The sequence below is a fragment of the Polyergus mexicanus genome, unplaced genomic scaffold (assembly GCF_030449975.1).
Source record: "Polyergus mexicanus isolate NDT 795.1 unplaced genomic scaffold, iyPolMexi1.0 SCAF_10, whole genome shotgun sequence".
Taxonomy (NCBI): Eukaryota; Metazoa; Arthropoda; class Insecta; order Hymenoptera; family Formicidae; genus Polyergus; species Polyergus mexicanus.
In genome coordinates, this window is record NW_027223330.1 from 8425851 (window position 1) to 8440856 (window position 15006).

Below are 15006 nucleotides of genomic sequence, written 5' to 3' on the forward strand. Positions count from 1 at the left end.
TATTATCAAAAAAAATCGATATATATCGCAATAATTATTTTTTGAGAAATATAAATTTCGGTTCAACTGAATGTGTTCCTATCATCGTATAAGGATACGCCATAAAAATATATCGACACAATCGATAATCTTATAGCGACAACGTTAACATAGATCATCATCAAACAGTTTTATTTACGAGAGTGCGATAGAGTATTCACGTTGAACTTTTGAATGCTTTTAATCGCAAAACATAAGAGAGAGAGAGAGAGAGAGAGAGACATATCATAAACTTTCGTCGTATCTAAAAATGGAATCAAATTTTAAAATGGACCGAATTGCTTTTAATGTCGAGTTGTCTGTTGTTTTAGAATAGTTGATGCTCAAATATGCGATTCTTCGAGATATATTAATGAATATGGGAATCGGATTAGCCAACGAAGAAAAATCTTTTCAATAATTGAACAGTGAAAAAAAAAACAGTGCAGAAATTGTATACAGCAATGCATAATAATGCCTAATTAAGAGGGACATTACTGTAAAATACTTTACATAATATTCCATAATGCCTACTAGTAATGTTCTAAAAAAATTGAAAATAAAAAAGAATATCTGCACTTATTATATCTTACTCACTTCGACAATCATGTCTTGAAACTTCAAAGGTGACTCTGAACACATATATAATTCGTATAAAATAATTAAAATTGTTAGGCATATAATTTTTTATACAATAGATTTTTATCCTTTTTAAGATTCTTACAGCTTATAATATTTCAAACGTTCAATTATATTTCATATGTACTGTGTTCATTCTAATAAATATAACAATCTATAAACTTTTTTACAAGATAAATTTTTTTTTTTTTTTTTTTTTTTTTTTAATGCACACTATATATGAATCTGATTTTGACAACTTATGGTGCAACTTGGACCCGTTGCCTAAATCGCACCGATTGCAAAAATTTATAATTTCTTTTTTCAATACTTAAGAATCACTAAAAATATTTAAAAAATTTGAGAGAAAGACGGGAAATATCCATTTCTACAGTGATATACACTCAAGAATATGTTTTCTCGAATGATATTTAAAAAGGATGATCTTTTTTTTTTTTTAAATAGTGCGATTTTAAACAATTTTTCTCTATGAAAAATATTGTTACTTATTGTTTAGACTCAACTATTTTAATAATCATGATGTTCTTCGAAAGTTTGCTTAATTATATATATGTGTGATGCTTGAATGCAATTTCGATAACATGATTTTCATCAATCGAAAACTAGTCGAGGAAAGAAAAGTTGATATAGATAGACAGATATTCGAGGCAAAGATGATTTTAAATGAGCTGGAAGAAGGTTAGCGGTTGAACAGCAGCTGGGAAGCAGATCTAACAGACCTACTGGCTCCTGTTCATCACTTTGATCGTTCCTTAAGCATGGTTTATACACATGCTTTTTTATTAGCTACTAGCATGTCAGTTTGTTAGCAAGTAGTGAAAAAAACAGCGCGTATTTTAAAATGCTGTTAAACTAGCATGCTTCTTTCTTTCTCTTAACTAGCATGATAGTTAATGATGATTAATATATTTTGACTTTACTAGCATAGTGTAAACCACGCTTGAATTAGTCCATGATTTTCTAGTCCATACTAGAAAATCTCATAAATTGAAGGAAGATAAAGCAATAGGCTATTAATATGCTGCAACAATTGACAGACGACGTGACATTTTTAACATACTTTACAGTACTGAGAATCGATTATCTATAACTTATTTTGGTACCAAAAATTTTTTTTACTTTGCTTCGCGCAAATGAAAGACAAATATGGCGCAACAATATTTAATATATAGTGGTGCTTATTAAACAATATATATTTTTCAAAATATTTTTACGCTATCAGTAACAAGATGTTTTATCAGTAACAAGATAGCAACAAATTCTTGATTTTTTTTCGATTCGCTCTATATATTTTTTTCATTATAAGGGAAGGGGCTTAATGTCAAGTCAGCCTCCCTCCTGCACCACTTTGAATGTAAATTCCTGAAACGGCTCGAGTAACAAAATCCACGGAATTTCAACAACAAATTAGCTTAGAATTATTTAATGGATGTTTTATTTAGTGATGATTGAAAATCAGTTTAATAGGGGACATAAAACGCGGATTACGTCATCTATAATCTGCTATTTTGCTTAAGCTGCATAAATTTCGCATGCAATTACTAAACTTTTATTAGATGACATCTCGTTAGTATAATACGATCTTATTTTCTAGTCACTTTGGTATTTCAAGTTGACACATAACTCAAGAAGCCACAACTAATCATTTTTTCTTATTTTATGCAAACAAATGCAGAATACGCTTACAGTCGAATTGATTAGTAGTTAAATGGGATCATGATGAGATTTGCGGTAATATAGGTAACGCAAGGCAGAAAGGGGAGTTTTCGCGGTCAACCGCATGCCACTGACAAAATCATGAGCCACTTGTTGATCATCCGATGACCAACCGAGAACTGCCGTTATTCCAGAAAGCCGCTAATTGGTTGATTAATTCGTTCATCTTGTTGTAACTTTATCGCAATGCGAAAGATGTATTTTCAATTATATTCGAAAAAATCTCAGCACAATGATTAAACTTTGACATTGAGGCTGGTTGAATTTATGTTTATGTATCGTACATATTTCAAAAAAGATATATAATTGCGCGTCAACTATTATGTTGACACAATATTTTTTGAAATATCTTTAAATAGTAAAACTTTCTAAAAATTTCAATTTTATAAACATTTCTTTTTGAAATAACTAAATTTTGAAATAACTATTATTCTTCAAAATCATAATTGTCTTAAAAAATTTTTAAGGACAAGGTAATATAATTTTTAGAGGATCGGTAAAAATTATCGAAAAAAGTATTATTGTCGTAAGAAAAAAATATTATTGTCAATATTATTATCAATATAATATAAAATAAAATATAAATATAAATATAAAATAAAATATAAATATATAAATATAATATAAAATATAAATATGATATTAATTTTATTATTTTATTATATAAACATTCGGCCATTTTGAAGTGTGCAAACACTGTTCGAAACATTGTGTACGGCTTAGAGTGTCGTTACCAAAAGCCTGACAAATCGAGAGTCTCGATTTTCCGAGTTTGACGCAAACCTTTGGTCAAAACGTTTGTCGAAGACGACAAGCACACAGAACGGCCGCGCACCAATCTCTGAAAACGTTGAAAATATTGCCAAAATCACGTTCGGACAAAATCGTGAGGACTGTCGTCAGATTTAGTCCCTTGTGATTTTTTTTTGTTCCCAAAAGATGAAACTGAAGCTCAAAGGACGATATTTCGAAACGGTAGAAGAGATCGAGACCGAATCGCAGAGAATGCTTCACGCGCTACAGTAAAAAAATTTCCAGAGAAAATTGAAAGCATGATAGAAGCGCTGGAGTGACTGTATAAAGTCACAAGGAGTCTATTTCGAAGAGGCAAATTGTAATTGAGATAAGCCTAATATTTTTTATAGAGTAAGACTAGAAAATTTTCGATTACACCTCGTATATACAACAGCGGATTCTGATTCGCGGTGGCTCGACAGGCTGATCAACTGACTGTTTCGACTGTTGATTTCACTATCCGACTTGACTTTTCGGCGAATCTTTTTATAAGTTTGTGGACGATCGTTTAGTCATACTATCCGATTCGGCATAATCCCGGCAATTATCGTTTTTGCAGTCAACTTGTGAGGGTAAAGTATAGATGCAAGCGAAGAAGAATTCCAAATTTCTATGCTCGCAAATTTTCGCAATCCTAATTGCTGAGTTCACAATTCGCAAATGTTCCCGTTTATTAAATTAAAATTGAAATAAAATTGTGCATGCCATATATTCGTGGGTTATAACAAAAGCAATTATATATTTTTTCATATCAATCAGTTCATCTCATCTCATTTAAATTTTGCAAAAATATTAATTATATCGTAATGTGAATATATTACAAAAAAATACAATACACAATCATCTAAAATGTTTTTGAATATCCGAATACCCGAATATTACACTCGGGTACTCGGATTTGAATATCGACAGTACTAATTCATATCTGTGATAACGATTTTTTAAACTTTGATGCCGTCGATACACGCTAGCTTGTCGCTTATTTATATGGATCGATTCGTTACTGATTCGTCAGCGTTCAAAGATCAATAAGCTCGACATCTCGACTGCTTTTCTTTCAATATTCTTTCACAAAGTAATAAATCACGTTCGGCGAATATTCGATGTTTTCCATTAACTTCCAAAAGTCAAATTCGATATATCTCAAACATAATGTAAAAATCAGAGCGAAACGAGCTTACATCGTTTTATTAAAGTCCATTAAAATATAATCATCAAATTTTTTTAAATAGCATACACACATGCGAATTGTTTAGTATTTTAAATATTACGTTTATTTTCCGTAAAAAGATTTTATTTAATGTTGTAATCTTTATAAATATTTTGACCATTGATATAAATACATATTAATCAATTATTATCGGTTGAATGTCTCATTTTTCTTGGAATAGTCGGACAAAGAATTAATATAATTGAGTAGGCCTTTCTAAAATAATTAGTGTGCGATTAAATCATTCGATGATGCAATTTTAACGCTCAAATGATATCACCGCGCATATACACAATGTGCTAATATAAAATGCACACACCATTTTACTTCGTTAACGCACGGCGTTTACTCCGGAAATGAAATTTTGATTAAGATTAAGAGCTTACAATTGACGCATACACGGCTGGAATTCGCGAAAGGAATTTAATTATCGATGAATAGCAAAACTAAATTACGTAAATAATTACTCGTTACCTCGTGCACATTGAATCATGCGATTAGAAATAGTGTAGCTGATGAGATTACGCGCGCTCGAACAGTATGTTTCAACGTTTTCATTTACATAGGAGTTGGCATATTCAATTCTTTTTGAAATATGCGTCCCAAATAACACATTATCACGAATAAATGATGACAGATGGCAGGAACAAATTCTAAGAGAAATCCAAATTTTTATTTTAATAAATTAATTACCGAGCTTCAATTTTTTGTAATCATTCTGAAAATATCAATCAATATCAATCGAGATATATTCTCATTGTAATACAACAAAAAAATAATACATCATGAACAATAATGCAAGATAACTTTCTATAGATACACCTAATTATATTTTAATTCTTTTTTACGTATCTATTATATTTTTTTATCTAATAACTGCAACTATGTATATAAATAGTTTTATTTTACATTTTATCTAAAATAGCATTGTGTGTGTTCTCTCGTTTTTCCTTCTTTTCCTCTTCCTTTTCTCCCTTTTTTCTTTCTCCTTCCATCCCTTCCTCCCTCTCTCCCTTCCTTTCTCTCTCCCCTTTTTCCTTTCCCTTCCTTTTTTTTTCTCTCCCTCTCGATCTCCTTTCAATTCTATTGTTTTATTCTGTTCATTGGCTTCTTTTATATCGCTTTGAGTCATCATAATCGCAAAATCTAATCACGCTTATATTTAATTTCACTAAATATTACAAGAGTAATATTTATTTATACATTTTATACATATATATTTATACATTTTTTTTAACAACAAGACATAAAAAAATATTCAACAATTTTTTTTTTGGTTTATGATCTTTAAAAAAAAAAATTTTTATGTATCAAAGTCAAAGGCTGATTGATTCTGAAGTTTCTGTGAAGTTAGCGCTTTACTTTCAAAGTTTGATCGACAGTTCTATTTGCGATTGCAATAATTCCTGATAGGTTTCAGAAAAAGTTGATCAAATTATCTAAAAAAATCACATTTGAAAAAAAAATGAGATATTAGCATTTCACTTTTTGAGAAACATTATTTCAACTATGGAACTCTATAATTCTCGAGGAATTCTGTAATTTTTGCTGTGCGTTTTAACGAAAATTCCAGTCTTCGCATATTTTTAAACAATTTCTTTAATCGTTGGAACTTTATTTTCGAGAAATAATAGCTGTTTGCTAATTATATATTCATCATTGCTGCGGCGATTCTCGATATTTCCTCACACAGTTTTAACAGCTCCAAGTTTTCATGATAGTTCCGACTCTTCCATATTTTTCAAGCAATTTTCTAATCACATCGTTGACACTTCATTTTCGAAAACTGTGCAATTTTATATATTTCCATCTTTCTAAACAATTCTTGATAGTTTTCATAGTTTCAAAAAATCTGATATGTTTCAACATACAATAGTTCTGATCTTTATATATCTTTAAACAGCGGCAAAGAGATTTGAAAATTTTTACATGATCATTTTTTATTATCTTATACAGAATATTACATATTGGTCATATCCAACACATGTTTAAAAAAGATATCCGGAATAATAAATATCTGTGTATCATATATTTTTTTAAATATCTATAACTATATTTTAGTTATTTAAAAAATATTTATTACAATATTCGCGAATGCGTTTCTTAATTTTTCAGATGCAGTTCCGAATTTGAATTTCTTTCTTATTCTTTTTTATTCACCTGTTAAAATCAATCGATAAAACTTTAACACGACGAAGTTTTATTAGTTATTATACATCATACATTTAAGTTATTATATATTATTTAAAATTACATAAGAAAAATAGTCTGTAAAAATGTTTTCGCTTAATAAAACATCTAGTCTAGTCGAGAAAATAATTATTCAATTTTAAATAAGATCAATGACAAAAGTTTCACGTGTCTCTAAAAACTTATAATATATTTTAATAAAAGTATTTATGCCTATTTTACACAAAATGTAAATTATTATAACGACGGATCTCTCTCTCTCTAACCGCAAACGATATTATTTCCAAACACCATAAATCGCCGGCAGAATAAAAAGACGGCACTATTATGCGAAGAAGATGACGCATACATTGCATAACCCGGTTTCATCTGGAATGCCAGCTTTACGAAATATAATTTAATAAAGACATAGTGCGTCTCTCTCTTATAGCAATAAACTTTTATACGATATTGCAAAGCAAGCAAATATTTTGATTTGCAATCAGCGATAACAAAGATTTCTGAAATTTACAGAAAAGATAATTGATAATTAATGAAACTATTTTAATCTTCACAGTAAATATTTGTGAGATCTATATATATATTCTCTCTCTCTCTCTCTCTCTCTCTCTCTCTCTCTCTCTCTCTCTCCATTTTTACAATTTAAATAATTCTAAAATTATTTCAAAATTTTCTATATAATCAGCGTGTCTAAGTAAGTAACCCACGCAGAGAAATTCAATTATCCTACGTTCGTTAAAACAAATTTACATTGTACTACCGCGATTGCGGATTTTAATTTGTTCTCTTCAATACGTAGATACATACACAAATGTATAAATACGTCCGCTCTCGACTCGCTCGCGCACGTGCGCGCACTAACATACATACTATCTTGGTTTCGTGCTATATGTATATACGCGCACATGCTCTTTTATGCCCTTTCAATCTACGTTTATTCATTCTTTTATGGATACCAACCGGGCTCGCCTTTCATTTTGTTTTAACGGAGGAAGAGAGAACCGAATGAAAAGTTGAAACGGCCGGAGGAAAAGACTAGAAATAAACGAGCGAGAAAGAGAGAGAGAGAAAGAGAGAGAGAGAGAGAGAGAAGCTAAGAGGAAGATACATACAGAGAAAGAGTAGAGGGGAAGCAGGGAGACGAACGAAAAAGGTAAGGAGAAAGGGACGAAAGAGGGTGGCAGGTTGTTACTACCATGGTAGTTGGGGGTAGGGGAGGAAAGACTCGCTTGGAGGTGGAAGAAGAGTATATAAACCTGTAGAAATGCATTAGGTGCCTACCTACGGGCGATATTACCCAGGGAAAAATTCTGCTTCTCAAAGGGTCGCCCCGAGTGCTTTTCAAAGTAGATTTTTGGAACGAGCTTGTCCGATCTTTCTTAAAAGGATCTCGCACATCGGCAAAAATTGCACTAACTCGATGGCCTATCGATTTAATCGCCAAACACCATACCGTAAAAGGTGTCATGTTTCGATTTTCAAAATGTTTTTCCCCCCCCCCCCCAGATCAAAATAACATAAAGATTATATGCTCAGTTAAACATTTTAAGTCGAGCAATATATAAACTGATTCTATCACGATGAAAGCAATTTGCGATAGGGGTATCAAAGTGTATGCAATGAAATATCATGAATTGTTTTGTAACGTAAAAATTATTGTAAAAGTTATTTGTTTAAAGTTTTCTACGCATGATGAATAAAATATCGCGATAATAAGTCATAGTTTGAAAATATATTTCTCGATAAAAATCTGAGAATCCTATATTTATCAATATATCAAAATATATCAAGATTAATGAAAAATTGGCGAACGATTATTTGATTAGATATTATTATTCGATTAGATATTTATGCATAGCAAAAGATTTTCAATGGATGAATATACACGATTGGAAACATTGATCGTGCGATGCCAGATACAACGGTGTATTCTATGGAAGAAATTTAATTTAGACGAATATTTCAAATCTCTCTCAGATTGAACAGGGAATACGGACGTTGAATGTAAGTAGTGGTAGTAGTGCCGATTGCGATAGTGTTGGGTAGTAATAAAATAGAAAGACACACACACAAAGTGAAAAAGGAAAGAAAACAAGAGAACCTTTTGTGGTACGGGCACTGAATAACGAGCAGAGACACACAAATCACGAATGCTGTCGTCGACCATTAAATATCAAGGCATTAAGGGGAATTAATAATCATTTCATCACTGTTCATGATTCACGATTATTATATATAATTAGATTGTATTATATCTTTAGAACACGCAGGCATATATATATATAATATTAATTAAATGATTTATTATCTTTCATTATATTTAATATTTTATATCAAATGAAAAAGCATATTTCGCAGAGTATTTTTTTAATTAATGAAAATAAAATCTTTCTACTTTTTCGTCAATTACTTTGAACGATTAATTATTATATCTGTATATATAAATAGATATAAAGATAATTATTAATCGCTTAAAATAAAAAGGGCCAAAAAATGTAAAATATTTTATTTCGATAATTAAAAAAATATTGAATAAAGTATGATTTTTTTCTCTCAAATTTGCTATCCGCCTTGGTATAAATTATTAAATATGATAAAAGATATATACACAAATATATATGTACGCGCGCAAGCGCGTACAGCATGCGCGCACATATACATATTGTATATATTGCACCGGGTGTCCAAGAAACATAGAATGTTTTTCTAATAACAGATTCTCTGATCAAATTGAAGAAAATTTTTTCTCAGCAAAAATGCCGAGATATCAATAATTTTCGAATTATAATTGAAAAAGATGGGATTTTCGCAAAAATATACAGGATATGCGAAAATTATAGGATTACATGAAAATTTATAAAAAAATTAAATAAAAATTTATGCTGCTTTTTATTGTAAAAATAATTTTTTAAATACAAAGATTTAAAGGTTGACCCCAATCATAAGGGTTCTTTAAAAAGTCGTACGTGGGTATATTTTTACGTGGGTTGCGTGTACAGTGGATTTAGTTGCCGGACACTTCACGATTACTAAGATTATGCCGCTGTTCGCATAGCCGATCGCACAAATGGCTCTTTAACTAACGCTCATCGTTGGTTAAACACACATACATATTGTATATAAATCTTCATATATAAAAGAATTACTTCTTAGAATAAATAATAGCATGCATTTTTATTATCCTTATATTTTTCATGATCTTGTTATCCTCGAATTTCGAGATATCTTATATACACAAATATATATGATATGCATACATATATAAACACATAGATCATCTATAATCTGTATGTGTATACGTAATATTATTTATACAGTTGTTATAAATGTGTAAAAATTAACACACAAAAAAAAATATATAAACCGACACAGAGCGATTCAGCCACTAACAGCTGATATTTCTCAGAAATTATCGAATATAAGAATGCTCATAAAATATATATTTGAAAAAAAATCTTACTTAACACAAGTAAAAGTAAAAATGTAAACCAATCCAGAATCGATGTAAACCGATTCAGCCTCTAATAACTGTCTAATCTTTTTCAGAAATCGTCGAATATGAGAATGCTTATAGAATACATATTTAAAAAAACCATCTTATTTTATAACAATATATATATATATATATATATATATATATATATATATATATAAATTTGCTTTAAAATAGTAACATCTATGATCCGATTCTCGCAAATGAGAACACGCTTTAATGACGATAGTTGGTAGTCGTTTTATAAATTCGATAAAATATATGTAGTTTTTCATTGTTAAGTTCTCTTGAAAAACTACTAATTTTGCTTTACTTTTGATTATCAATATTCTCTGCATAAATTAGATAAGTTTGCAAAATTAATTGCGATACTTGTCATTATTAATGATCTCGACTTACCTTATAAGAATATTGGTCATACATTCTGCAAGATTCGAGATCGTTATTGAGAACGGAATAACCAGCGTCCATACTGATCCGACGTTTCTTCTCACCGCCTGGAACGAGTCTTTGTGAATGAAAAGCCATTTATCACGCACAGACACAGTTTGACAACTAGTACCGAACAAACTGATCGCAATTGCACCGACTATACCGTCGCTCATCGTATGATTCGCTGCGCACCGACGCGACACGACGTCAGGCCTCGTCTTATCACACTCGATCGGTTAAAACCAGTTTCGAACAGTGTACTCCTGGTACTCATCAATCGCGACGCGCGTAGTAGCTCGTAGCGGCGCGAATGCAACAATTCACGACTTGCGCGAATATCCTGCCGACCACGATATAAGTCGAAATATGCGCGATCCGATGCCTTCGATGATCGAGATCTAGATGTTTTCGATTTATCGAGATAATTGAACGTCTTACCGCGAAATCGGCAAGTATTTACTATTTCAAGTTGAGTGTTGGCGATCTTTTTTAAAAAATCATGACAGTGGGCATCGCACAAATTACGCCGATCGAAAGCCACGGTTATTATCTCGATCACTGTCGATCGGCACGATCAGCTCGATATACGCACGATTCAAACTGAACTGCCGTCGTAACACGTGAACGCCGTCACTGGTCGGCAGGTGCTACGTAAGACGTGTCGAGCGCGACTCGTGCAAGAAAGAACGACTACTAGCGATCCTGCGCGCGCGCGATTGAACGAGCGAGCGAGCGAGCGAACGGCAGTGGCAACTATACAGTTGATGGTTACACTCTCGTGACGGGGACTCTTCGCTCCTTCACCGCGCGAGCGCGGGCGCGCGCGCGCGAGCGCGGATTGTAAGCTTTGGGCTGTGCACCTTGAGCCTGAGCGCACGGATTGCGAACGTTATATAAACCAAGCGTCACGTTACACGCGTTAGGTTAGGTTATAGGTTAGGTTAGTTTGAGATTGGAGGTTAGGTTAGGGTTTAAGTTGGGTGCAACATCGCGCGCTATGCGTGCTGCCGCGATAGTGCCGCGGGTACACGGCGCGAGATGGGTCACCCCACCATGGAACTTAACGTTACTACTTGTTCTATTCAACGCTGCTCTCTCTCTCTCTCTCTTCCTCCCTCTCCCTTACTTTCTTCTCCCCCCCTCTCTCTCTCACTCTTAACCGCTCAATGTATACGCGTACAATCATCTTACTCTCTCGCGACTGCCCGTTTAAACCGACTTCTTCCCTCTTCAATGCGCGACTCCGACGGGAACGCGTATGGCCCGCGTCGCTCAGCGGAAACCCCTGGAGTCATGGATACTACCTTTGCACTCTTTATAGCTTCACTGTCTTTTCGAGCGTATTGAATGAACACGCCGTGATACGCGATAGAGATATCTGTCTGTTTAAGGACAAAAAAATTTGATGCTTTATCTTTCATCACAACTAATATATAAGTTCTGTAATAATCTACTTGATATTTATTAACTGGTCCAATCTATCGAGCAGAAATTTTCTCAACATAATATTATAAAAATAAGCAGCCGATGATACCTCGACTTTTTTTTTATTGAAACTGCATACGTGATACGATTTAGGGATGATTTCGCGCTATTTTTACGCGAATGATTTTATTTTATTTTCGGTAATTAAATTATTGGATAAGGGTAACAAGAATTGTGACAACGAGCTTTACGTCTATCGCTTTCAATTCGTACCGCATGCTGGTCTGTTTAATAGCAGAAGGTAATGAGATTATGATAGACACGAAAATAGAGGAAAGCACAACCCTCTCGTAATACATAAAGTTGAGTCAACATAAAGCGTTACTAGTTTGCAACATCTTTTTGAATATAATCGGTCTTAACGACACTTTGTTTAAGCAATTACTTTTATAACGTTGAGAAGCTAAATTTTATGATGAATTATAAATCTAAGATAATTGTCGCATTTTTTATTTCGATCATATCAAGCATTAAATAAGATATTGACAGAATTAATTAACATATGTATTTACACTATGCATAAATATATTAAAATATTATTAATTAATTAATACACACATATATAGTTTTTTGTGTTATACATAGATTTATACAAATAAGATTGATGATGTCGTTGGGTATCTGAAATTTATTACAATATTTAAGAACTCCTCGTGACTAAGTGTGTATCATGACTGATTAACTGTGAAGAAGAGATGCAAAACATTATATCGTGAAATATTTCTTATTGTTGACATCGTTACAAATAGAATCAGTGACGGATAGTAGTCACGTGGTTTGCACGTGGATTTCATTCATGAAACATGCTTATAGATCGTAGCCGGAGCAACGCCAGCAGCAGTAACAGTGGCTTGCTGTTGTCACTGTAGTAGTAATAATGTTGGTAGTAGTGATGAGTAACAACATTGGAGATGTATGGTAGTGGTGGTAGTAATAGTAGTAGTAGTAGATAGCGAGCAGACATGCAGACAGTCTAGCAAGCGGAAAGGTGGTTAGCCAGAACTGGCTGGCAAGTGGATGTCGTAGAGTGGAGTTTGTAGTGGCATACGTGTGTTGGTTTACGCGCGCTGGATTTTCGCCCCAAGCGAGCTATCTAGCCAGCCAACCAGCCAAACCAATCAGCCAGGCGGAGGGAAGACATGAAGGAAAACGAAGAAGAGGAATCATGAAGCCGTAGGATCAGAAACGTGATATCTTTTACTTCTTCTTTCCGATCTTTCTTTCCTCGAGCTTCCTTAAAGTCTCCCTTATGACATATATCCATTATCTACGCCATCGTCTAAAGATTACAACTTCAAAACTGTTCTTATATCTTGCCTCGTTTCTTTGCAATCTTCTTTGGCCGCTCTATACTCTTTCACTCTCATCTTTTCCTTCTTCTTTCCTGTGATGCTCGTTCACTCACGTCCGCATGAATGCAACTAATCCAACAAATGCAAACAATTTTATTAGAACAATATGCTTTAATTGCACTTGACTTTATCATTTATTATATGTTTTAAACATAATCGAATATTGTTAACATTAATAAAGATAAATGCAATATATACTGATGCAAAATGAAACTGGACACTGCGATTCTTAAAATCGATTCGTTTTGCAAGTTACAAGATCGATTGATGATAATTATAAATTTATATTAACTTATGTATATTTTTATATAATTACTGGTTTGTTAATTATGTCATAACAATTGTAGCATTAAAACATTATTAATATAAGTCAATAATATAGCGATACAATATCCTTAGCTTTTTCTCTCATTAGTACATCATCAGTATTTACATAGTGTCTAATATTTGTGACTGACGAATATTATAATTTTTGTTTTCTTTCAATTTACCGTGAAAGAATTTCTCGTTATTCATATTACATCTTCATATATCTCTTTTTATAATTATTTCATCTTTAATATTTTGTGATTATTATATAATGGAATAAATTTTACCAAGTCTCTTGATGTTTGGTCAACGACATATACATATAGTAATATATATGAAGACATATTTGTACATACAGTAGCAATCCTACAATGCGCATTATGCATACGTTCTTAAAAACAGCATATGTATGTTTCAGACTTCCGAGTCTCGTTGAACGCGCGCATATCCCGTGGGAATCAATATCCGCACGTCTCCCAGTCTCTCCTCTATACCCCTGTCTTCCCCCGACCCCTCATCGACCACCATCTCGCTCATCCGCTCTCTTTCCTCCGGTACACGGATCTGCCCCCTTGCCAGTACCCTCTCGCGGGTGTGCTGCACCTTCTTTGGTACCGTGCACTGTGTACCACCCCTGCGCGGAGTGAAGTGGAGGGAAGCGGAATGGAGCGGGGTGCGGCCATCTGCCTCTGATGAATGTGATTTAAAGAGGGAGAACGAAATACGGCCACCTGCCTTTCTCCTTTGGTACCTCCACAGCTCCCTTTCTACCACCCATCCACCTTCCCCGTGCCAGACTCGATCCCTCTCTACCAACCCCTTCCACACTACCATCTCCTATCTTCTATCAACTTCCACCACGTCAACCTACCTACCTACCTACCTACCTACCTATCTACCCCTCCTTCGTTTCTCTACCCCGGCAGCTACATCTCACCCAAGTCGACACACAACTACAAAACATTCAATTTGAACGTAAAGTTAAAACGAAATGGATTTTCCAGCGCGAGTACAGTCGCTGTCAGAAACTCATGCCCAATCTCTCTGCGCGTAGATTCGCGACACAAGATTGAATCTAGATATGATGCAGATAATGAGGGAGAAATCGGTTTTGCATACTTTGGATATTGCATATTACTTTTGTATATTCTGTAATCAAAATATCTTTGAACTTCTCCTTGTTTGCGAGCATTCTGAATAGTAAATATCCGAGTAATAAAAATTTGGAATATACGCGACACACAAATCTTATTTCTTTGCTTATCGAATAGGATATTTATGCTCCTTACAAATGTTTCTTATTTTCGCTTCATTTTTTTATTTCATAAATTACGGTTATTGATCGCCGCCTAGTATTATCTAATTTT

The 15006-nt window shown here is 33.3% G+C and overlaps 1 protein-coding gene across 6 annotated transcripts in view; it reads right to left on the reverse strand.

Annotated features, from left to right (window-relative positions):
• LOC138937402 (TOX high mobility group box family member 3) overlaps nt 1–11185 on the reverse strand; it is a 61437-nt gene extending 50252 nt beyond the window's left edge. For 3 of the 6 annotated variants that reach the window (XR_011447514.1, XM_070303658.1, XM_070303654.1), the window contains exons 1-2: nt 10624–11185; nt 10461–10558 (exon numbers count right to left, since the gene is read on the reverse strand). Coding sequence is in view for 5 of the 6 variants with exons in the window: in XM_070303658.1 (XP_070159759.1) it covers nt 10461–10558; nt 10624–10666 (141 nt within the window). In the remaining variant the exon portion in view is untranslated. Of the gene's footprint in view, nt 1–10460 lie in introns of all 6 variants that reach the window. The other 3 variants (XM_070303657.1, XM_070303655.1, XM_070303656.1) reach the window with 3 other exon arrangements.
• Between the last annotated feature and the right edge of the window lie 3821 nt (nt 11186–15006).